The sequence below is a fragment of the Furipterus horrens genome, unplaced genomic scaffold (assembly GCF_987537825.1).
Source record: "Furipterus horrens unplaced genomic scaffold, mFurHor1.1.pri manual_scaffold_1, whole genome shotgun sequence".
In the NCBI taxonomy this organism is placed as follows: Eukaryota; Metazoa; Chordata; class Mammalia; order Chiroptera; family Furipteridae; genus Furipterus; species Furipterus horrens.
In genome coordinates this window covers 1,726,941-1,751,183 of record NW_028327171.1, presented here as the reverse complement: position 1 = coordinate 1,751,183, position 24,243 = coordinate 1,726,941, and the positions used below count along the sequence as shown (strand labels likewise).

Genomic DNA, 24,243 nt, shown 5'->3' with positions numbered 1-24,243 from the left:
ATCAGGAAAAGTAACGTCCTCCTCAGCTAATTAATACCAAAAAGTGTTCTACAGTTTTAGTTCAGAAAATAGAGGAACCTGGAGATACATAATTGTCTGCTGTTACTTTTCTCCCTGGGACTTTTAGTGAGTCAGACTCTTTTTTCTCGTTTTCTTATAAGGTTTACTCTCATATCCTCTAAAACACAATCAGAGGGTAAAAGCCTTCCCGCCTAGCAGCCGTGGAGCTCCTGTTCCCGTGTGAGGGCGGAAAGGGGGTGCCCATTCCCTACTACAGGTGGCCTTGGCCCCTGCACTCCCGTGGGGGTCAGCACCTTAGACCGGAGAACGCGAGTCCGTCCCAGGGCCGGAGGGAAGCCGCAGGGGCCAAGCTGCTGTTGGCGCCGGGCCGCGGCCGTGAGATGGTCTCGTTACACCCCACGGCCGCGCTTCAGGCCGCGGAGCTGCGCGCAGCGTGGGGTGAGGCTCGGGGGCTCTTGGAGCACCGCAGGGGAGCGGCCTGTGCAGCAGGGGTGCAGTGTTGAGTGGAAGGTCACCCTGTGGCGCAGACACTGGGGGTGCCCATCGCAGCGGCCCTGGTTTCCGCATTGCGTGGGGCACGCAGCTGTGCAGTGGCGGGCACACAGGCTCTGTGGGGGCCAGCGGGTCTGTTCTCCCGTCAGGACTACCATGGCGTGTTTTAAGTTCTAAGTAGTCTTTCTGCCTCGGTCTTTGATACCAAACTCCCCTGAACGTGACATACGCAGACACGCTTTTCTTCTTGCGGGGCTGAGGGTCTCGTTTGCGTGAAGACCATCTTTGCAAAGGCTCGCAAAGTGGTTAGTTTCCCCCTGGGAAGGTGTGGTGCTGGGAGCTGAGGGGAGGGGATGTTCTCACCGTCAGGACTGCAGGTCCAAGCCTGGAACCCCAGTGGGCTGGGCTGGTGCCCGCCCTCCCCCGGCTGACAGAGGTGGCCTCCCCGGGTGGTGTGCCCTGCGGCCTGTCCTCCTTGCTGGCAGGAGGGGGCAGGGACAGGGATGGCAAGCCCGGGGCAGGAGCTCCAGTGTGAGGGGCGCCCCCTCGTGACCTCACTTAACCCCAGCCACCTCCCCGCATGCCCCTCCTCTGAAAGCCCCTCCAGTGGGTTTGGGCTTCCATGGGGGGAATGGGGAGCGGGGGGGCAGGGGGCACTCACATTTCATCCGGAACAGGCTGCTGCCCGTATTTTAGGCCTTGAAAACCTATTTAGATGATTAATTTTGGAATGACAGAACTTGGAACCTGTTGGTTAGTCATCAGTCTCAGACAGAATTAGAGTTCGAGCCCTTAGCAGCAGCACACTTTTCATTCAGAATTACCGAAGAAGCTGCAGTTGCTGCTTGAACTTGTCTCTGACCTCCAGACACCGCGGCGCTCAGAGGGTGCGTGTGATCGGAACTGAAAGTGCGGGGGGTGGCTTGTTGGGTTGCTGGCTGGTCTCGGACCGTCGTCTAACGCTTTCCTTTGCTGTCTCTGCCCCCTTCCCGGAGCAGGAGCCGCCGTCTGGCCACAGGTACCGCGCTGTCTCGGTCTTCCCCGTGCTCACCTGTCCCGCACGTGGGATGTATGAGTCTCGTGCTCCATACATCTCGGGTCACCCATCTGACGCCACCCTCCCCATTAATGGCCTCTGTTACCATCCCACAGCCCTGCCTTTTCCTCAGTACTTTCAATTTTTAGGAACCGTTTTAGTTGTTCTTGCTAATGCTTTACCATATTCTGCTTTTTTTTAAAAATGAAAATTAACAAAACTAAAAATTATAACTTCAATAAGATAAGCTTTACATATAAGAAAGGCCCTGGCTGGTTTAGCTCAGTGGATTGAGCGTCGGCCTGCGAGCTAAGTGTCGCTGGTTCGATCTTCCAGTCAGGGTACATCAGAGAAGGAAAACTCTGACTCCAAAAAACCTCCGCTGCCTTGCGGCATACCTCTTCAGGGGAAAGGCTAAGGGAGTAAACCCCGACAGAAAATCCGGAGCCGGAGTCCCTAAGGCGGTTTGACGTTATAGTCAACACCGGCAACTCCTGCGGCGCACCTGAAGCCAAGCTGTATTGACTCCGTCTTTCCCTTGGATCCTTCAGCTGCGAAGAGAGGGGGGGTCTGCTGCATGGGCAACAGCAGACCCTCCATATCACCCTGCCCAGGCTCTGTAGCTTCAGCGTCATCGCAAGATGTCGATTCAACACGGGAGGAGACAGATACTACCATGTCACTCCCGAGTCGGACTGCACAGCCATTCTCGGCGGTGCAGATAGACTCTTGGGAAGCTACACCATCGTCTCTCGAGACGGACGGCTGCCGACGACGACGACATATAAGAAAGTCTGGCAAAACTGAGTTTTAGGTTTCTTTTAGAAAAATGATTTTCAAACAATTTTAGTTGTAAGATTCTTTTCAGTAAGGAAGAATTAATGATTTAGAAAGATGACAAGTTAATATTATCACAGGATTATATAAAGGTCCTCCCAACACCTTTCTCTGTAAAACGGCACCGTTGCAATGCCATCGCAAGCCCTGCTTCGGTTACAAATGAATTCCATTTGTGGGGGTGTGGCCGCCACTGCTTGCAGTGCAGTGGGGCGAAACGACCCTGCTCCTACCAAATTGTCTAACCGAGTTTGAAAACAAATCTTTTATTATGTGAAAATAAGATATTTAAATGCACAGCCTTTATTTGTCAGGGGTCTGCCATCCTAAGCTGGGCAAAGCATGAAGTTCTCCTTCCCTGTAGCGTCAGTGTTGTGGCCTGTTCGTCTGCCGTGGGCGGTTAGGTTCCGGACCCAATCAACTGTAGATAACCAGGCGCTGCGGCCACTCGGGAGTGAACCGTGACTTCAGGGCGTCTGTGATAAATTCGTCTCGGGGTGGGTTCCCATTGATAGGTCTGCTTCCCTTTAATCTACTCAAAATAAGCTTAGAGTCTGGGACAGGTTTACTCTTAGATTTTGAACAAATTTATCGTCATATTAAGTTTGTTTCAAGAACGATATACGTCTTTATTCAGCTGTAAAGTATGTGCTAGGACAGCTGAATCAACACTCGTCTACCTGAGAAGGACGCACCTGTGGCGTCATCACCCCGGCCCTTCCGCACGGGCCGCTGCTCCCTGAGGCCTGTCTCGTGTGGGGGCCGCTGCTCCTCTCCCCGCAGCTTCCGTGGACGTTCAGTCATTTTGCTCTAAGAACTAAATTCATTTGGGGCGCTGCTCCGTATTGTCATGTTGCAAGTCTTGAGTTACAGTCTCCCTCTCTGGTTCTTTTCAGCGCAGAGGTGTGGTTTTTTTATTTTTAGATGTGGCGTTAATATTTAAGTCACCCACCTAGTTTTAATATGGAAACGCAGTGCCTGTGAGCTAGTTTGCCCCTTAGGGCCCATGAGAAGAGGTGGCAGCGCTCAGCCCCACGGCCACACCTGCTCCGGCTGGTGCCCTCATGACCCGGCACAGAGCGCATCCTCCGTGGCTGCGGAGCGTCCGGCCACTGACCCCCCAGGCGGCTCGGTCACGGAGCCAGCACCCGGCACAGCTGCGTCCTGGCTTCAGAATTAATATACCAGATAAAAAATGGGATTTCTTAAGTAACGGGTTTTAAACAGTCATTGAGTCTGGTTCCTAATAAGTACATCTAGACATTCTGGAACATTTTTACAAGATGCGGCAGCTCAATTAAGAAACATCGTCACATTATCCACAGAACTGGTTCTACAAAGGAGAACTTACTTTAAAAGGCAAAGAATGCTTTGTCTTCAGCTTATGAATACAGATGTGCTAATAAAATTTTCATTCACAAAGTTGAATTTCCATAGTAACGTTAACTTTAAATGAAACTGTATTTAAAAGAATAACGAAACTCATCACCATCACAGATGGGTGTTGGAATTTTATATAGATTTAGCGTAAGTTCTGAGTATGGGTTTCTCAAGTTTGCTACCATCTGATAGAACTGGGCACGAACAAACCTGCTCTGCTCATTCCGTCCGAGTCCATTTTACCACAGCAGAACTTGCAGGAGCGAAATAAGCTCCATTTCCTAAGTGGATTTATCTAGTCGGGAGTTTCTCCAGCGTCAGATTTTAGCCGACTGCTCCCCCTTAGTCCGCTAGAGCGACCAACGACACAAGCTCCTTTTTAGTTTCTAAATTTGGATACTTGCCCCTCAAATCAAGAATAGCTGAGACAGAAAGCAAGCTTAGGGAGCACTGAAAGTATAACGAATCCATCACTTTAAGTATATTTTTTCATTACTCAGTGCTCTTTGTTTTCCAGGTAAAAGCCAACGGCGTCTCCGCAGTCAGACTGGATTCGCCGTTAGAGAGGGACCCGTTTGAAGGCCTGTCCTTGAGTCTGCTTGCCGCCTCCAAGGCCCAGCCACCTGTTCACCCGCCACCCATCCTCCCCCCAGGCCCGCAGGGCTGGGCTCCGTGGCCTGCCACGCCAAGTAGCAGCAGCGCACGGGGCCCTGGGAGCTGCATGCCCACGCTGCCCCCCGTTCCAGCCCGGAGCCGACCCCAGGACGGCGCGCGGTGCTCTCCCCACCCGTTTGCCGCGAGCCCGGCCAGCACCAGCCCTTCCCCACCCCGGGCTGCCGCTCCCGGAAACCCGTTCAGAGCCCAGTCCCAAGAGCCAGGCGCAGTGCCATGGTTCCCCAGAGAAGAGCCTGTGGCCAGCCGTCCCTTCCCTCCTGCAAACTCGTCGTCGCCCCCTGAGGGCTTTGAGGACCTTTCCGATCTGCAGGGCCGGTCTGCAGGAGCAGGGAACCACCCACAAGGGTGGGTGACCTTCGAAGACGAAGAGGACTTTGCTGTTACGGGGAAGTCGAAGTTGCCACGTCCAGGCTTCCTGGGCAGCAAGCCCGGGTCACCTCCCGACCCCAGCGTGACCTCCGACAACGACTGGAGTAAACACCCGAGTGCTGCTTCCTGTGCGGCGCCATCTCGCAGGCCACCTCCGCCTCCTGTCCCTGGGCCCCCAGCGGGCCCCACCGCTCCAGGGGGCCCCCTCACAGTGTGGCCGCCGCAGGCAGCACCTGCATGGGACCTCACAGAGAGATGAGGCTCCCCCGCTGGGGCAGGGCAGCGGCAGGCGGGCGCTGGTTATGCGTGACGTGCAATAGGACATGAGGTGCGCCAAGGTCGCCAGGCAGCACCGCTGTTTAATGTGACAGTCGGGGTGTGTGCACATGGGACTAAGGAAACAGTCCTCATTACTGGCTGGGGTTTCAGTGCGTTTCTTTCTGCATAAGGAAGGGAGGGCGGCAGCCTAAGCAGCGCTCGGAGCTACTGTGGGAAACAGTCCCCATCCAGAAAGTGTTCGTCTCCACGGCAGAATCTCAGAAAGCCCGAACAGCTCCCGTCCCTGTCGCCCACTGGTATTCGTAGGTCTTACCAAAGAGCCTGTCAGACTGACACCGAGACAGAATTGTCCAAGGCAGCGCTTTAAATAAGTGTAGACACGTGCATACCCACGTGTGCGTGTGCACACGCGCGTTCGTGACTCATTAAATTCTAGGATGCGACTCGGCCCAGGTGTTTCCCTGAAAGTCCTAGCGAACTTCCTTTCTCATTTCATTATCAAAGGGGTGGGTGTGATGAAATCTGGATGTTTAATGTTCTTCCCCAAACTGGAGTTATCCTCCCTCCAGAACCATTTTCTCCCCTTAGACACGCACAACACACCCTTGTCCCCCTCCTCTCCTCCAGCGCCCCACAGGCTCCCTCTGGGAGTAGCTTCTTGCAGCGGGAGCAGGGTATTTCGAGGCCACTGTCCTGTGGGCGGACACCGCTGCCCTTTCAAAGAGCACCGTGGCCTTTTGTGCGGCAGGCGCACGGCACCGGGCTCAGCGGGCAGCGCGAGTGCCGAGTGTCCCCTCCCACACGCTCCCATCTGGCACCTCCCGAGCACGGGAGGCCGCAGCCCTGGGGTCCGCTTGGGGGTGCACTCTCCCCTAAAGAGCCCCCCTGGGATGCTGCGCAGGTTCTCCGAGGCCATCCTGCAGGTAGCTGTGGGTTTGGCCTCCTGCACGGCCCATCGACAACGGGCCCTGCTTTTATTAGGCGTGTGAAGGACACGGAATCCTCAGGATGCGGTCTTGTGGCCTGGTCACGTAACCCTGCTGGGAGAAGTCCCTGAGCCGGCGTTCTGTCGTGGGGTTAAGCTAGAAGCCTCTCTCCCCATCGAGACCGGCTCTCACGTTGCTTTTCCAGGGGGTTGTGTTTGCCGCCCTGGACTCCGTGGCCCACGGTTACCTTCACAGGGGCACACTGGGGGGATGGCCGAGTGTGTGCGGCGGAGGAAGCACCATGAGCCGCGCTGCCCTGGCCCACGTCACGCAAGTCCGTTAGGAAAGAAGTACTCTTCCGAATGCTCAAATATTACCAAATCCTCTCTATAGAAGTCATCCTCTGCTGCCAGCCAGGGTGTGCTGTTAGAAATAGCTCTTGTGAGTTTCACATTGTGCTTTCCGGGTTCCCATCTCAGCAGTGGTTATTTTAAACAGCAGTATTACTGTACGCGCCACGCTCGCTTCAAACTGCGAAGTAACTTGCTGGCACCGCGGCTTTAACATCTGCGTGATTAGTGTGTGGTGTTTGCTCCCCATCGGCAAAGTCATTCATTGTAAGCGTCACCAGTGCGACTGCGTTTCCCATGGCGTGTAAGCTACTGTGTAAACATACCTGCCAGGCAGCAGCTCAGCCTGGGTCAGGGCAAGTAGGGCTGGCGAGCTGCTGCAAGCGCACAGGTAGGGACGTTAAGGGTGTGCTGCAGACAACTCGCCATTGTTCTGTGTGTGAGAGACTATTTGCCAGTGCTGTGCAAAGCAGAGCAAAAATGGGACACTAGGATCTTTGTGAATTATTTGTTCCCTACAGTAGATGGCTGTTTGTATGTAAGAGTTGTATTGCTTATGTGGCATACAATATTTATAACTATATACTTTAGAGAAGTATGTATTAAAGTCATGGTATACAAACACTCTGTACAGAGCCTGTGAAACGTGCTGTCGTGTGAAATAAAAGTACCTGTCTTTACCATATTGACTACTTCACTCAAAAGGGAAGCACTTTTCAGCCATCTTCCTGGAAATTCACATATACAGGTCAGTGACATTTGAAGGTTAACTCATTGTTGAATCAAGTCTTTTAATTCGAGATCTTATTTTCATTCATTTTACTTCTCCGGGTAACAGTATTCTAAAAGTTTTAAAAAAGAGTGAGATCAGTTATCCGAAGAAGCCCACAACCTTACTCTGTAAGTGAGGCCCTCAAAATCCTGTTGGCTTGGAAATAACCCGTGACGATGAACCACCCTAACGACAGCAGAAGAGACGGGGAAAGGGGGACGGGGACGTGTAGAGGGAGAACAGCCACACGAATAACCAGACGGAAGAGGCGGCTGGCGGACCAGACCCGAGGGAAGACGCCAAAGCAAGGAGCGCCTGTGAGTGCTGTTTTCAGCCTTACGTGATTGCTCTTCCAAACAATACAACCTTGATCTGTAAGTTGTTACAGGCACAGAATAATTGGCTTTAATATTTAAAATTTTAAGGTAATTTTAGATTTATGGCAGTTGTAAGGAATAACATACCATGTGCCCTTTACCCCACGGCCCCCAGTGGTCACATTTGGCCAAACAACGCAGGACCCCAAGCAGGGCGCTACCACGGATGCAGAACATGTCCGTCGGGACACAGGCGCGGTTCCCGTCCCCACCAGCCTCCCGTCCCAGCCCCCTTGCCCTTGCCTTCCGGTCACCCCGAATCCCTTCCCCGGTTCTGGCATTCTGCCAGGCTGAGAACGTTCCGTAAATGGAGCCACGCGGTGTATAACCTTCTGGAGACGGCGCTTTTGGTTACTCAGCACACTTCTCCGGAGGTCGGTCCGGTGTGCGTCCAGCTCGTTTCTTCTTCCCGCTAAGGGGCACTCCCGGGGCGGGCGCGCACGCCGGTTTAGCCCTCACCGCCGCCCGAGGACAGCGGGGCGGGAGGCGCGAGCCGGTGTGAGCGGCGCACCCCTGGGACGCAGGGCCGGTCACCGGCCTTGCTGGGGGCCCCGGACTGGCCTGGGGCCCTCCCAGGCTGACCGTCCGCCTCCCACTCAGCCCCAAGGGAGCAGGTGCCTGTCGCAGTCAAGTCAATCCGGCGGCGATGGCGCCTCCAAGGAGACCACCGGGGTAGACCTTGTTACCAAGGGCTGCAGAGGCCACCCACGCGGAAGGCGTTCCTCCACCTGGTCCGTTTATTGTTGTCTTCTCCTTGTCACCTAGGGGACAGAAGCTCCGTGACGACAGTGACCAGGACCCGCCCGCGTCGCCAGCGCCTGAGACGGCACATCGCCGTTCAGCGAGACTTTGTTGGCTGGCGGCCGGCGGGACAGCTTGGGGAGGGGCGCTTGGCAGCAGCCCCGTGAGTTCCCGAGACGGGCGGCGCTGACACGTCCCCTGGCCCCCAGGCGCGGAAAACCAGCGCAGCCGGAAGCCAGGCACCTGCGACCCACGTTGGCCTCGCAAACCACTGGACCGGAAGCAGCGGGGCGTCTCCGGAAGTGGGCGTTGCTGGAGGCGGAAACTCCAATGAGACGGAGGGGCGGGGCCCGCGCCTGTGCGTACTAAGCGCCCCGCCCACCTGGCAAGTGGACTGGGCGTCCGCGCTCCCCTCCCGCGGCTCGGTCTGTTGGGAGGGTTTCCCGGACAACAGCTACTTCCGGGGGCGCGGCGAAGCCCCCAGGCAGGCGCTGTGCGGGTTGTTGCGGGCGGACCTGCTCCAGGAGTGAGTTGCCGGCTCTCCGCGCTCGCAGCTTCCCCACCCCGGGCCTGGACCTTGAGCAGGTGGCCCCCGGACTCTGTTTGCTTTGTTGCTCCTGGCAACAGCCACTTCCGGGAGCGCGTGCCCCTCCCCCCACACCGTGGGCCGGGGAGCCGTGGGTTCCGGTCCCGAGCGGCGGTTAGCCGGTGGGGCTCGCTGTGCCCTCAAACGATCGCGGGCCGCGCACCCGGGCCTTCTGAAGGCCGCCTCGGCGGGGCCGCGGAGCCGCCATGGTTCTGCTGCACGTGAAGCGGGGCGACGAGAGCCAGTTCCTGCTGCAGGCGTCGGGGGGCACGGAGCTGGAGGAGCTCACGGTGCGGGTGGCCCGCGTCTACAACGCGCGCCTCAAGGTGCAGCGCATCTGCTCAGGTGGGCCGGCTGCGCGGGCGGCTGCGGGCGGGCGGCGGCGTCCGGGGCCGCCGGGGACGGAGGGGCTGCGCGGGGCCCGCACGGCTCTCCCGGGCCGGCCGGGGCGAGGGTCCGGTACGTGAGAATGCGCAGCTGCCGGCCTTGAAATGCGGCACCGAGGGCCACCAGGATGCCCCGGGGGCGCGCCGTGTGTCCCGGGGCCAGGATGGGGGCGCTGGGGGCACGCACTGGGCAGGCGGGCAGAGAGGGAGGCGCCCCAGGACGGTCCCCAGGGACCGGGCCGGAGAGCACTGGGCGATCGAAAACGGTGACTTCAGTGTTTGGGGTTCCCTGAAGCGGAGCAGTTTCCGGCCCTCCGGGGCGAGGAGCCTGGGCGAGCCCTAGGGTTTCCTAGCACACGGCCTGTCCCTCCGATGCAGCGTGAGGCCGCCCCGGAGGGGGCCGGCGGGCACTGGGCGTGGGGCTCGTGCCGCCCAAGAGCCGCCTCTGAATCTCTCATTGCGTTTTAGTTCCACCGAAGGAGTCAGGGCCACCTAGGAGCTCCCTCCGCAGACGGCCGGCTCGGAGCGCGGCGTGGGGCCGCCCGGGTGTGGTCTGGGATGCCGAGCGTTTCCGCAAGGCGAGCACGTGATCTCGTGCCCGGAGAACTCCGTGAGGGTCATGGATTCTGCCCTGGTGGGCATGCATGTAGTTTATTCATAAAACGTACTGATTCCAAAATAAGCTCAGTAGTAACTGTTGTTTTAAAATCAAAGCACTTGGGGGAGAAAGGGGACTCAACTTGCGTTTATAAAATTACCGGCTGAAAACGTGGTGCTGAACGTTGTCCTGTTACTGCACTTGGAGTCCCTACATTTGCTCTACAGCCCCCTTGTCAGCGGGGGTGCAGGCAGGCCCCTGGGCTGCGACCGAGAAGACAAGCGTGAAGGAGGCCAGCCGCTGGGCCCCCAGGGGCTTGGGGTCTGGTGGGGAGAGAGAGGATGAACCCCCCATTCAGTTTCCCCGCTTGTTGTCCAGTGTTGTACCTACAGGCCACGTGCTGTCTTCACGGTGTCAGGGGACGACCCAGGTCCCTGTGCCCCTTTCTAGTTCAGGAAGACGGGGGGAAGGGGGTCGGGGAGGTTAGTTTTGTGAGACTGAACTGTGGCCTGGTTTGGGGGTGAACATGGAAGGCACAGGAAAACATAAAGCCATCCTTTGGATAGTGAACGCCGCCTCCGAAAACCAAGGCCTCGCCCTGTCTCTGCCACTTCCAAGGGGTGTGAGCCGCCTTAAGTTCTCCCCGCTGGTCGGATTTACATAAATTATAAAGTATGCATCTAAAGGTTACACAAAGCGGTGGCTGTCTGACCGCAGCAGCCTCAGACCACACAGCCGTAAGTTAGGGAAGGCGGGCGTTAGGAACCGTCTTGCCTACCTCCCAAGGCTAAGGGAACAGAGGTCATGTACGTGAGCTCACTGGGAAGCCGCAAGAGCCCCTGGGGAACGTGTGCAGACTGCCACAAACTGTCACCTGCCTCGGAGTGCCGGGAAGGGCAGCCCAGCACGGGCAGGAGGGCTCAGTGTCTGCAGCCTGGTGCCCGTGACCGCGCCTCCACAGCCCTGGACGGATGAGGTCAGGCACAGGTCTGGTCCGCATCGCGGGGCAGCTGAGGGTTTGTTAAGTAAAATCGTGACCTCTGACCTCTAAGGAGCAAACATCCCAGCGAGGTCTCGGGGGGTGACCGATGCCTGTTGTCTGTCTCTTTCTTTTAAGAAATGGAAGAATTAGCAGAACACGGCGTATCTCTCCCCCCGGATATGCAAGGACTGACCGATGACCAGATTGAAGACCTGAAGTTGAGGGACGAGTGGGGTGCAAGGTGTGTGCCCAGCGGAGGAGCCGTGTTCAGGAAGGATGACATCGGCCGCAGGAACGGGCAAGGTAATGCAGCGCCCCCCGCCCTGACTGCCGGTGTTAGGAGCGGCCCCCAGCACTTCCAGGCGGGGCCGGGGAGCACGGCACCACGGGTCTCCGCATGGCCCACGCCCCGCAGGCTGGAGCAGGCGGAGGGAGGAGGGGTCTGTCCTTGCTCTTGTGGCAGCTAGATGAGCCAAATGAGATCGCCACTTTTGTGGGTCACAAATGGCTGAAAATTGGCAGTCATGTGGTACAACTGAATAGCTTGGGGGGGATAGTCACTGAGACTGTATTGAAGGTTGTGTTGCGTTAGGGTTTGCGGAGACTGGGGTTTAGAGATTCTGTGACAGGAAGTGACTGTCTGCCCAGGGCCTGCACCTGAGTCCAGGATGCGCCCCCTTTGGCGCAAAGCCCTCAGTGCACGTCAGCGCCACAGGGACCTGCCCCCGTTAGTGTCCCGCAGCTCATGGGACCCTCAGGGGAGGCGGGTGGTGGCTCATTGGGGTGACTGAGCCCTTAACCCGCACACGGGGCTCCATTGAAGAGACTGTAATGGACCATTTAGCAAACACCTGAGGGCCTGCTGTGCCCACCCCCGCCCCGAAAGAAATGCGGACACCTTCCTGCACGGCCTTGGCGTGTGTGTGTGCGTGTGCATGCGCGTTTCTGGTTTTATCTCCTTTGACTAGACCTGGAAATGGCTGGCTGTCCTCCACACCTGTTCATACCTGAGTCGCTCTCAGTCGGTCTCAGTTTGGAGACTCTGCTTTACGGAAGGAATCGCATGAAAAACTAGGAGTTAGTTTCTGTTTCTGGCATTTTCAGTGCCTGATTAGTATTGTCCTTCAGAAACTGAGGTTTGAACGCACCGCACCCCCTCAGCCTCGGCGGCACGTTAGGGTGCCCTTCCTCGCTGGGGTGGGCGCCTCTGGGCCCCGGGCCGTGCCCCCGTGCCTGTGCCGTGAGTGCAGCTGCCTCCACGCGGCCCCCCTTCGTGCACCTGTCGTTGTGGCTGCTGTCCTGCTGCCCGCATCCCCTGCACAGCCGGGCACGCTCACCCCGGCCCCTCCCAGGACACAGGTGCCCGCCGTGTGTGCAGGCCCCTGTCCCGCTCCCTGGACCTTTGCCACATGGCGGAAAGCACGCACCAGGCCTCGACTCTCCGTCCCCGTGCGCCCCTCGCCGAATTCCGGGCTTGGCCTCATCCCCTCGCTGCCCGACGCGGATGGACGGCTTGGGACACACAAGCGTTTTAAAGACACTGTCCGCCTCTTCCCTTTTCTGCTCCTGTAGCTCCGAATGAGAAAATGAAGCAGGTTCTGAAGAAGACTATGGAAGAGGCCAAAGCAATCATATCCAAGGTTAGCTCCTTAAAGGACGCTCTCGGGGCGTCTTTGGAAACACGAGCTCCAGTGGCGGCTTCGGAGTGCGCTGGGGACAGGCCTTTCCTTTCTCGCTTCCTGTCCGCCCCCCCAGAGGGAAAACGCGCGTGTTGGGGGTGGGGGGCCCCCGCAGCACGTTTGCCCTGAGGCCTCCCAGTGCCCACAGCCGGACAGAGACCCGTGGGCTGCCGGCGTGGGTGGACCCTGCGGCCCCTCTGAGAACGCGCGCCTGCGGTGGCCGCTCCTTGACCCTCGGCGGGGCCTCGGGAACGACAGCCCCGAGGGGGACTGCGGCCGCGTGGGGGACCCGTGGACTACCGCGTGGTGACCGTGCCTGTCCCCTCAGAGACAAGTGGAGGCCGGCGTCTGCGTCACCATGGAGATGGTGCAGGACGCCCTGGACGAGCTCCGCGGCGCGGTGATGATCGTGTACCCCATGGGCTTGCCGCCCTACGACCCGGTCCGCCTGGAGTTTGAGAACAAAGAGGACCTGGCGGGGACTCAGGTGCGTGGCCGTGGCGTTCGGTCAGGCAGGCTCACGTCCCCCGAGAGCGGAAGCCCCGCTTCTGAGCGTCGTGTTTGCTCCCTGCGGGCACCTCATTGCACTGCTGAGCCTGCGGGCGGAGGGCTGAGCTGGGGCTGCGGGGTTGGGGGCCGGGCGTTGCTGCTCCCCTGCAGGCACAGCGGGGCGGGGTCCCCCCAGCCCGGCCCCACACCGACACCAGCCCGCGTCCGCAGGCGGCGCTCAGCGTAGTGGGGGAGACCGAAGCCCAGCTGTGGTGGGCCGCCAAGGAGCTGAGGCGGACGAAGAAGCTTTCGGACTACGTGGGCAAAAACGAAAAAACCAAAATTATCGTCAAGATCCAGAAAGTAAGTGCTTTCGCGTGCCCCCGTTTTCTGTTTGCTTTCACGCTGATAGATCTTCACAGTTAACGCGCAAGGTTTAAAGTCCTTGTTCAAATAATTGAGTTCTCTTGGTCTGGACTTAAAGTAAAACTTTCCTCCTGTGCAGCAGCCCAGACTGGAAGGGAATGGGGCTCGGTGGACAGCTTGGGGAGTTTGTTTTAATGGGGGGCTGCCACCTTAATTTCAACAGTAAAAAATAGGGCTGCGTGTAAATAAAAATATCCTCTGAATGACGAGTCCAGCCGGAGCCCCGGCCTCGTCTTCACGCGCGGCCTGGCTGCAGGGGGGGCGGGGGGGGGGCATCGCTGCAGGCTGCGCGGGCGGTGTGCGCTCTCCTGAGCCCCCTCTGTTTAGGGGAGGAGGTCCCCAGGGCCACCTTGTCCCTTCTCCACTGGTCAGCTTGGGCACAGCCTCTGGCCTCCAGCCACCACGAGGGCCAGAGCAAGGGCTGGGCCCCCGGGCCGGGCCCCCGGTGATCGTGTGGTCGGCTGGAAGTGGGCGGCCCGTCGATCCGCAGCGGTTGGCAGAGGGCCATGCTGTAACCTGGTCCCTGACCCCTGGGGGTGTCCTGAGAAGAATGCCCAGCCCACGGTGTGCCCCTCCCCACCTTTGCAGAGGGGAGAGGGGGCTCCAGCCCGGGAGCCCATCATCAGCAGCGAGGAGCAGAAGCAGCTGATGTTGTATTACCACAGGAGGCAGGAGGAGCTCAAGGTATCGGGGGGCCCATGGCTTGTCCCCCGAGCTGGCGCCCGGCACTCACCGCCCCCCCCCACGCCTTACCCACGGGCCGGGGCAGTGCTGTGGGTTGGGGGCTTCCTAGGGCTTCAGCCCCTCCGCGGCTGTGGGGTCCTGCCAGCTCCTCACCCCCCAGCCCCTGTGCACTGGAGTCCGGACGTGTCCTGGTCCTGGGGGGCGGATGTCGTGCGTTCACTCTTAAGTCTCTGTGTTGCGAAGCGGTTCCCTGAAGTGCCTTCCTGAATAAAACACGTATTTCCAGAAACTGGACGAAGATGACGACGATTCCTGCTTGAGCTCCCCGTGGGCAGACAACACCGCTCTGAAGCGGCACTTCCACGGCGTGAAGGACATCAGGTGGAGACCGAGGTGAGCCGGAGCGCGGCGGCGGCCGGGGCTCCCAGGAAGGGGGGCCCCGCTCTTCTTGCAGAGCCGCAGCAAGATAATGAGCAGAACTGAAAAGGGCGCGCACAGCCCTCTGTGGGAAATGCGGGAGTTCCTGGTCCTCCTAGTGTCTGAGTTTGAACTTCTCCAATAAACGTTGCGAAGGCGGTAGAGCTGGAAAAGCACGTCCTCCAAAACGGCCGCCTGCGCTGGTTTCAGGGCCGTCGTGTCTGAGGCTCCTCCCGGGCACGTGGCGGGGTCCGCGCCGCAAACTTGCCTTCCTCCCTCCTCTTTGCCCTGTCTGTCCCCACGGCGGCCGTGCTGGAGGGGGCCAGAGGCCTTTTCCTCTCCGTTGTCCTGTGCCTGACATGAAACCGCCAGTCACCTGTCCCCTGCCTCCCTCGGGCCCCTCACAGGGCTGGCGTCCTGCAGCTCAGAGGTGACGGTCGCCTGCTGGCCGGTGCCTCCTGCGGTGCCTTCCCGGCTCAAGGCCCCGCCTGGACAGAGGCGCACCTGACTGGGCTGAGTTGTCGCCAGCGTCTGGGCTTTTCCTGAAAGCATGTGCCCACCCTCGGGCGCAGCCTGCGGCTCTCGGGCTGTCTCCATCTGGGTGACGGTGGCACTGGGCCTGGTGGCCGGCCGCCGCAGGCCCGCTTTTCTGGGCCACCTTTGATTTTAATACCCAGCCACTGTCCCCACACAGCCTGGTACTCCAGCAGCTCAAGTCCGTCTCCCCAGCTCTCTGTAGCCGGCGGCGGCCCGACGTGGTCTGAGGGCCGTGGACTCCAGTGGGAAGAAATAGCACTCCTGCCCCGAGCGGTGCAGTGACGGGACTGTCCCCCGCGGGCCTTCCGGTGCCTCCGCTCCTGTCCCCGAGCCTTCCTGACGGTCACAGACAGGCAGCTGTGGGCCCGTGGAGGCCGCGTAGGTGCGTCTTCACCCGACGGGTGACTTTCCCCTGCGGGGGGGCCAAGCCCCACAGGAGCCAAAGCAGAAGCAGCAGGTGTTCCCGACAGTGAGAGCCAGTCCGGGAAGGTCGGTTTGCTCCGGGGGAGCCCCTGCTTGCCCAGTGTCCCTCAGTCCGTGGGGGCTTCCGTCTGTACCTGACGTGGCTTCCACGCCATGTGCTAACGGACTGACTGGTGTCGCAGAGCTCATGCCGGTCACGGGGCCCCACCAGGCGCGCCCAGTGGGCAGGGGCAGCTGCTAATGGCCGCTCGTCTGGGGCTGACGGCTCTGGACTGGGGGGCCCATGGTGGCTTTGGGTCACCGTCCCCTGAAAAGGGGAAAGGACACCTGAGCCCACCCCTGAAATGCGTTAAGCAAGGGGACACTTGGCTCATCTCAGATTCAGGGTCCCAGGCAATCAGAGTCGGGGGGTGAGTTCTAGCCGGAGGGGAGACCCCCAGCACACATCGGTCCTGGGAGGGTTCAGAGGGGCGTGGACGGACAAACGCCCGCCAGCGAAGCCCCGGCTTCTCGTTACTTGGAGTCGATTCAGTTCTACACCTTCAGCCCAACGGCGCGGTGGCCATGGCGGTGCTGCTGATGCGGCAGTGAGGCCGTGGTGCAGACTGGGGAGCCCCAAGCCCCCTCGTCTTGTCCCCTGACCCCAAAGCCAGCAGCCACCAGGCCAGCACCTTTCTGACCCTCTCCTGAGTGCGCCTGGTACATCGCCCAGCGTCCCTGTCCCCGTCTCCTGGTGGTTCTCTGGCTCCGGGAGAGGCCCCTGTGCTCCGCGGGCCACCAGGCTGGGCCTGCGGGTGCAAGGACAGCCCGTGCCCTCGTGCGCCCCTTCCTCACCAGTGTCCCGAAACACGACGAGGCCTGCGTGCGTGCCGTGCCCATAGCGTGGTAAACGTCCATGGGCCCCACTCCCACCCACCCGTGCCCCGAACAAAGCAGCAGACAGGACAGCGGTGGCGGTCTGGGACCTCTGTCCTGTCTCATCCCACGCACTCCGCACCCGGGCTCACTGGCTAAGTCAGCAATGCACACGGCCACGCAACGCCCCCGCTGTCGGGACTCCACGCGGTGACTCGGTCACTGCCGACCGTAAGGTAAAGGGTGGAAGTGAGGCCACTCAGGGCGCTGGGTGCAAGTCAGAGCCCACGAACCGAGCCGCTCGGGGCTCAATTCTGACCCTTGCTCGGCTTGCCTGCCACAGAGGCGCGCACACACGCATACAGGCACACGGCTGCAGGCCCAGGCATGCACATGCGTGCACGCACGTCGCCCCCACCCACGAGCACACAGGCATGTGTGCACGCAGACACACACATGTGCACCGCGGGTCCTTCTACAGCTGACAGTGTGATGGCGGAGAGCACATGAGCAAGTGAGAGCAGGGCGCCCCGTGCCTGCAGCGCCGGCGCTCGGCCCCTCGGGTGGTGGGAGGGCGCGTTCTGTGTCGCTGTGGGTGGGGTCGAGTGTGAAGGTGCTGACGGGCCCTCCCCACCCGGCTCCGACGGGCGCCCCTTCTGTGAGACCCAGACACTCCTTCAGGCTGCAGTCAGGGCACCGGTGACAAGGAAGGAGGACAGAGACAGCCGCCACGCCCCCCTCTGTGAGTGGGAAGAGTCACGGGGACAAGAGGGGACCTCACTGTGGTCCGGCCCGAGCAGCCGGCCGGCCACCTCTGGGAGCAGCGCTCCCGCTCTCCCAGGTCGCGTTCCTGGCGCCTGTCCCCACCTGCCGTGTCAGAGTCCAGCCACCCGAGTGCAGCAAAGGGCACGATTTAAGGCCCAGAAGGTATTCACACACTTGACTTTCAAGCCCCTGAATGAATTTTGCTGAAATAAATATCCCCCTTTGGGTTTCGGCCAAGTCTGTGAAGTTTTCGTCCCGGGCGCCTTCTTTCTTTCTTTTTAAAGAATATTAAAAGGGTCTGAAAAGAGGGATTTAGAAATGAATGGCCAGTTTTCAACATGTTCTTATGAAATGAAAAAGAGCAAACGCTCTAAGATTTCTCTCAGACGCGGCTGTAAGGGGAGGAAGAGCGAGGCCCCGGCCCGTTTGGTGAGACGTGACCTTCCCACCCTGCGGCCTCGGCTCAGCCGGGCTGGGACAGATGGAGGCAAGAGAAGGGGACTGCCCGTCCGGCTGCCCGCAACTACTGTGCTGGCTTCGGCACTGAGGGTTCTGCGTGGCCACAGCCCCCGGTCCCCTGCAAACAAGAATGGCTTGTCACTCTAGTTGAGGTTACTATGAATATGATAAGTGTTCCCAAATCCTCACTCGACACAGCCCAGGTGACCCAGTTTTCCTGTCAATTAGACTTCAGAGGCTGTCACAGCAAGGGTGGCACACAGCGCCGTGTGCAGGGCATCTGGAAAGCTCAGGAAACAGCACCTCATGTCCCAACCCGGTTCTAAACGAGCTGGGAGCGGCTCGGGGCTGACGAAGTGGAGAGCGGAGACCAAGGCAGAAGGGTGTAGCCACAGAGGCTTAGAGGACCTGGAATTAACCGCCTGGAGCCCCGGACAACCACTGGCCATGCACCAGACGGCCTGTCGCCGGGGGGGAAGGGTGTCGCCTTTTTCGAGTTAATACTTTTAGTGCTGGCCTGCTCCCTGGCACGGGGCCCTTAGCAAGCAGCCGTTGTACTGGAGAGAACTGTCAAGGAGTGTGTGTGCATGCACACCACACACGTGCACACGTGTGTACATGTGTATACTGTGTGTGCACATATGCACATGTGTGTGCCTACATTGGGGAAAGATGCAAGGAGGCGAAGCCAGGGCTCAACGTAGTAGCCGGCACGGTCCCCACCCCCCACCGTGTCTGCGGGAGGTCCAGGGGCCTCTGTGAAATCAGTCCTCAGGGCTGAGCTTAGGCAGGTAAATGCTGACTGCCACCAGCTATCACCCCATAGTTGGCCTTCAGTGTCCTCCCCCAAGTCCTTCTTCCATGTGTAAGTCCCTGCCCCCTTGTGCTATTCCCAGGACGCGACAGCAGCAGGTGTCCTGAGAGACAGCAGGTGTAAGCAGATGTGGCCGCGAGGCTCACATTCACGCCCCCAGAAGCCCCCGACTCCCATAGCCTGTCCTGGGGTTTGCGCTTCATCCCCTTTCCCTTTCTCTCCTCTGCTCTCTCGGGGCTGGGGGGAGCGCTGACCCACATTGGCAGCTTTGGGTGTCTGGCCACAGGCTGGCGAGAAGCTGGGGTAAGGACTTCTGGCCAAGATGGAGGCTCAGGCAGACACGCTGCGTCTCCCTCCACAACTAAGAAGGAACACAACCACCTCAAAACTAGAGACAACCAGAAGTTCCGGGATATCGAGCTGCATGGAAGTCCAGCAAACAGAAATATAAAGAAGAAACACTCATCCAGACAGGTAGGAGGGGCGGAGCCAGGGCGGAGAGGACGCGGTGTGGTGGCAGCGGCAGTAGCGGCAGGCTGGCGGAAAGCACAGTCACACGTTCTAAAAAGTCAGGAGGGACACCTGGGGAGCGCTCCCAGCTGCTCACTAGACTGTGTAATTCATGGTCCCAGCACCAGGGAAAACCAAGCCTCATTGCTTCTGACTGTGCAGACCAGTGGGGGTTGGGGTGGAGGCAGAAACTGCCTGTCTCAGCAGAGTCCGCTTGGTTAAAGGGCCCCCACGGTCTTAGAACATCCGCAGACGTGCTGGAGGGAACTTGGTGGTTGTAGACGCCTGTCTTCTAAAAGGCTGATCTCAGAGAAGTAACCTAACCTTCTACCGTAGGAATCTAGGCAAATTGGACAAACTAAGCCCAGAGCAGCAGCAACAACAGAAAAAGACAAATAATCATGGCAGTAAATGAAACATAATAGAAAACCAATAGAGAAATGAGTAAAATAAAAAATTGGTTCTTTGAAAAGATCAGCAAAATTGACAGACTTTTAGATGAGAAAGAGAGAGAGAGAAGAAAGACTCAAATTACTGGAATCAGAAGTAAAACGGGATGTTACTGCTCATCTTAGAGAAGTTAAAAACCGTGGAGAATCCCCCGGACAGTTACATGCCGACAAACCGGAGCGCAGAGACGGAAGGAACACACTCCTAGAAAGATACAAACTGCTGAGCCTGATGAAGAAACGGGAGCAGGCCCCGAACACGTAAAAGGCTGAAGGAGCGGCTTTTAAAGTCCACCAGGACAGGCCTGGGCCACTGGCGCGACTAAGGCCACCTGCCCCAACGTGGCCCTCCCACTGCGTGTTCTTCTGACTCTCACGCGGCTCTGCCTACCATCCCCCGCCTCATGACAACCTCCTGAGGGCAGGGAATGGGTCTCGTTCCTTGAGTCGTGCGCCCCGCTTGGTGCCAGCTGTCACCTTGAGAGCGGCGGAGAGCGGATAAGGTCAGACTTCAAAGAAGCGACAGCCAGGTGGGTCTGGAAAGGTCATGGAGAGGTGGTGACTGAGAAGGGCCCCCAGGGCGGGTAAGAATCTGTGTGGCAGTGGGGGAGGGGGCGTCCCAGCTCCCCTGGACAGGACAGGACACGAGGACCACCCCAAGACAGGAGTCTTCCAAATGTCCAGCCCGGAAACCCCTCTGTGATCTTTCTGTTGGTGAAAACATTCTGTGTTAGAAACTTCGTGCCTCTTCGAAGACCCCTTTCCTCCCGTTTCCTGGCGATACTTCCCAATGACCCCAAGGGGTATGTGCCATCTTACAGACGGGGAGACTGAGGCGAGAGGGTAGGAAGCCACCCCGGTGACAGGCAGCCCGTGAGGGAGCAGGAAGCCAGACTTTTGGGGGAGCAGCCCGCGCCCTGTGCCCCACTCTTTGGAGAAACTATGAGCCATAGGCCCATGAAGACAAACATTTAAAACCATGTTGATGCTGTACCGGCTGGCAACCCCTCAGCTGTACGCACACGACACGTGTCCGGCGTCCGGCCTTGAGGCTGGTGTGCACATCCCTGGTCCCCCACTGTCTCAAAGGAGAAGGGGCTGTTTGGGGGCGGGAACCGGGTATGGACACTTTGACCGTGTCGTCCACCACGCGTGTGGCAGTGAGGCCCCTCACACGGAGGGACAGGCGGAGACCCCACACAGGCTCGTCTTGGCAGCAGACCCTGAAGAGCCTGAGAATGTTGAGTTTGAACCTGGTCTTCAAGGTCCTTATCAAGGACTATCTGTCCGGGTAGAAAGAGAACACTCGATGTCACCGTTTTATTTGGCTGGATGTGTCGCTTTTCAGTGTCTGGCCGGATGGTACACGAGAGACTCCATTACGCAGACATGCACGTGTTGGGGGCAGATCTTCCACACGGACACGAAAGGGTCAGTCCCTGTGGAGTCATCTTCTTGCACATAAATGGCATCATAATCCACGTCGCAGCTTCTGGTTTTCATTTCATAATATGGCTTCAAGAGTTTTTCTACCTCATTTAAAAACACAACAGAACACATCTTTATTATTATTTTTCCAGAACAGCTGGAATTCTTCCCAAGACATCTTCAAGAAGAAAAGTTGTTCACACGCATGAACTGAATGATGGAGGCCCGACTCATTTAACAGAAACCCCAGCTTGATGAGCTGAGTCCCTGCCTGGGGACAGCCCACACTGCCCCAGGGACGCGCTGTCCTGGCCGGTGGCTTTGCCAGCCGAGGTCAGGATCTCAGGAAGTCCAGCAGCTCCCAGCCCAGAGGCACCTCCCTGGGGTGGGAAATTCTTTGTAGGTTAGTAACACAGTTCTTGCTGGTTCATTGTTAGGAGTGGGGACCATTGTCCTTCTCCCCGTTGCGGAGGCCACGTCACGCCGTGACACTGGCCTCACGGGGCAGCCTGCCCTCCCTCCCTTCCTCAGACACGGAGCAGGCGTTCTCCAGGTCGGCCCGGAGTTAGTCATCGCCTGCAGGCCCCCTCCTCCTGCCCTGGGCTTTGCCAGGCCGGGCTTTGTCTTTGAACCAATAGGAAATGACAAGGCCTGTTTTTCTTTTCTCGAAAGGACTCCATCTGTGGAGTCATGCTTGGACCGGAGAAAGGCCTGGAATTAACCGTGTCCCCATCGGAAGGGACCGGCTTTCCTCCCTTTGTGCACCCCGCGCTGCCGTCCCAGCTCCTAAGGCCACAGGCCATGCGCTTACCCGCAGGAAGGCGGCATTTCCACCTCGAGCGGAAGTCCCAGGTGGATTGCCTGTGGCCCGATCCGAGAGCAGTGCAAGGGGGCCGTGAGCAATCTTCGGGCGAAGATTGGGGACCTTCCCCAGCCGGCTCTGCTGGGACTACCCCATCAGGCCCTCCCGTGCACCTGCTTTGCCCACGGTAACTGCATCTCAAAGCATCCACGGGAGTCACGCACTGAAGGGGTGTTGACTTCTATTTCTCCAACCAAATTCTCCCGACATGTGATTATTTCCAAGATACGAAGACTCGTTGGGTAGAGCCCAGCAACCTAAAATCCGCTGCAAGAGTCAGGACTGGCGGCGGGCGGGGCTGAGCAGCTGAGTCCCGTCTGGGCGCTGAGGCTGCAGCTCGGGCCGCGGGCACGTGCACCCCGCACGCCCGGAAGGAGGACCGGTCTCAGGACTGGGAGACGAGGGACTCGTGGGGGCGCCCCCAGGAAGGTGAGCCATGGCGGGAGTAGATGGTTCCCGGTCCCGCGTGTCTGATCACCCACTGGGTGGACGAGGCCCGGGACACAACCCCCCATTTCATCATGGGGGTGGGGGGCTGTGTCTTTGTGTCTCTGATTCCACACACGGGCTCACACCGCCCAGCAGGGCACCAGCCCGAGACCGTCGCCGCTGGCGGGGGGGACTGAGCGCTGGAAGCGAGGCTGCTGGGACCGAGGGGCCTGCCTTTGCATCTTGTTATAGCTGCTGGGGCCGTGTGGGGCGAGGGGCGCCGAGCCCTCATCCCAGGGAACGTCAGCACTGAACTGGTGACCCCCTACAGCTCACCTGTGGATGGCTGCCGTTGGCTGGAAGCCTTGCTGACAAACACCAGCAATCGAGGAGCACACATTTTGTATGTCATGTGCATTATATACTGTGCTTTTATGATAAAGTAAACCCGAGAAAAGAAAATCGTATTAAGAAAATCATAAGGGTCCTGGCTGGGTGGTTCAGTTGATTGGAGCGTCGTCCCATAGACCAAAGTGTTGCAGGTTCGATCCCCAGTCAGGGCACGGGCCTGGGTTGCAGGTTCGATCCCCAGTCAGGGCACGGGCCTGGGTTGCAGGTTCGATCCCCAGTCAGGGCACGGGCCTGGGTTGCAGGTTCGATCCCCAGTCAGGGCACGGGCCTGGGTTGCAGGATCATTCCCCGGTTGGGCATGCATGAGAGCCAACTGATGGATCTCTCTCTCTCTCTCTCTTTCTCTCCCTTCCTCACTCTGAAAGCAGTGAAAAAAAATGTTCTTGGGTGAGGATAAAAAAAGAAAAAGAAAAAGAAAACCACTAGGAAGAGAAAATACATTCACAGTATTTATGGGAAAGTTTGTACGTGGACCGCGCAGAGTGAATCTGTGTGGCTCCAGTGTCCCTGTAATTGATGTCAATGCAGATAAGCGCGTGTGGCCGGGTCCCTGTCCCAGAGGCGCAGCCTGGACGGTCACCGTCTCATCTCTCCTCCGGGCTCCTCCTGCCGCACCCCCGTCCACAAGGACGCGGGGGCCTCGGGCTCTGAGCAGGCTTCCCACGTTCTCTCCGACGGGGCGCGTGGGTACATGGCTCTTTCCTGCCTCGTTTCCGGCTCTAGAGCCGCCGGCTCCCAGTCAGCGGGACCCGTGGCTGGAGTGTTTGCTTTGGGTTGAATCCCTGGCCCTGCCGTTCGGTCCTGGGACGGAGGTTGGCCAGGTCTGCTCTGGAGACGCGGGTCAGAGGGACAGTTCATGACCAGGAGACGGAGTGGGACACTCTAGATTTCATCATCCTACTCAGAAAAGTACACGATTAAAAATTCAGGACGTGTTTAAATCTGGCATTTTCCATTTATTATTCTCGGGCTGCGGTGGGCCACAGCAGGTCACTGAAACCACAGGACGTGAACTTCAGGTAAAGGGGGGACTGTGCTTGTAAGAAAATGGCTCTGGGCTGAGTGTTTGTGTCCCCGACAAATTCCTGCGTTGGATCTTAGCCCCCAAGGCGGCGTGTTAGCAGGTGAGACCTTGGGGTGGGGGTGACTAGGCCCTGAGCAGGGAGCCCACACGTGGGGAGCACCCCCTATCCCAGACACCCTGAGTCAGGACACAGCGGGAAGGTGCCGGCGATGGGACAGGAAGAGGTCCTCACGCAGCGCCCTGACCCCCCGGCTGGTGAGAGATGATTCGTCTCTACTGACCAGAGCCCCGGCCATGTTCCTGCTTTGGCAGCCCAAATGGACAGTCCTCTCTGCAGAGGGAGCTGTGGGCCTCGCCCAGCCAGGGCCTGGGACAGGGGTCCAGGTGGGGGTACAGCCTTGTGCCTGCCCACTGTGGGGTGCGCCCTGGGACCCCTTCCTGCTCCCCAGTGCCCGATGGCTCCTGAGATGGCAGCAAAGTCCCAGCCTCTGCGAGGGGTCGCAACCCCAAATGGGTTCCGTCCTGAAAGTCAGTGCTGCGGCCAGTAACCGAGGTTCCGACTGACATGGGCAAACCGCCCCCGGGGGCTGGCTGCTGCCACAGGGGACCCCACCTTTTGGAAGCAGCAGGGCATCCACCACCCAGAGATGCTCGGAGCCGTGAGTCCCACACCCCATTAGCAGCCCACCCTTCCGGGCTCAGTGCCCACCAAACACTCAGCGGGACCCCCAGGCTGCCTGGGAGAAGGGCGTGGTGTTCCTCTGTTGAGCTCAGG

The 24,243-nt window shown here is 59.0% G+C and overlaps 2 protein-coding genes across 2 annotated transcripts in view; both read left to right on the top strand.

The window, feature by feature from the left end:
- Positions 1-5,532, top strand: part of SYNJ1 (synaptojanin 1) — a 73,091-nt gene extending 67,559 nt beyond the window's left edge. Inside the window, exon 31 of the mRNA XM_090271420.1 lies at positions 4,284-5,532. Coding sequence (XP_090127546.1) covers positions 4,284-5,069 — 786 coding nt within the window. The 3' untranslated portion in view covers positions 5,070-5,532. The remainder of the gene's footprint in view (positions 1-4,283) is intronic.
- A 3,443-nt stretch (positions 5,533-8,975) lies between these two features.
- CFAP298 (cilia and flagella associated protein 298) lies at positions 8,976-14,664 on the top strand. Its single transcript, XM_090271419.1, has 7 exons — positions 8,976-9,186; positions 10,943-11,110; positions 12,380-12,447; positions 12,815-12,973; positions 13,207-13,338; positions 13,990-14,085; positions 14,372-14,664. The coding sequence occupies exons 1-7, from the start codon at positions 9,048-9,050 to the stop codon at positions 14,480-14,482; spliced, it is 873 nt and encodes a 290-aa protein (XP_090127545.1). The 5' UTR covers positions 8,976-9,047; the 3' UTR covers positions 14,483-14,664.
- Positions 14,665-24,243: the final 9,579 nt, after the last annotated feature.

Excerpts from the sequence above, each read along its gene's own strand:
- CFAP298 (XM_090271419.1), top strand. The coding sequence starts at position 9,048 with ATGGTTCTGCTGCACGTGAAGCGGGGCGACGAGAGCCAGTTCCTGCTG. Across the intron at positions 9,187-10,942 it reads GGTGCAGCGCATCTGCTCAG|AAATGGAAGAATTAGCAGAA; the intron begins GTGGGCCGGCTG and ends CTTTCTTTTAAG. Across the intron at positions 14,086-14,371 it reads GGAGGCAGGAGGAGCTCAAG|AAACTGGACGAAGATGACGA; the intron begins GTATCGGGGGGC and ends ACGTATTTCCAG.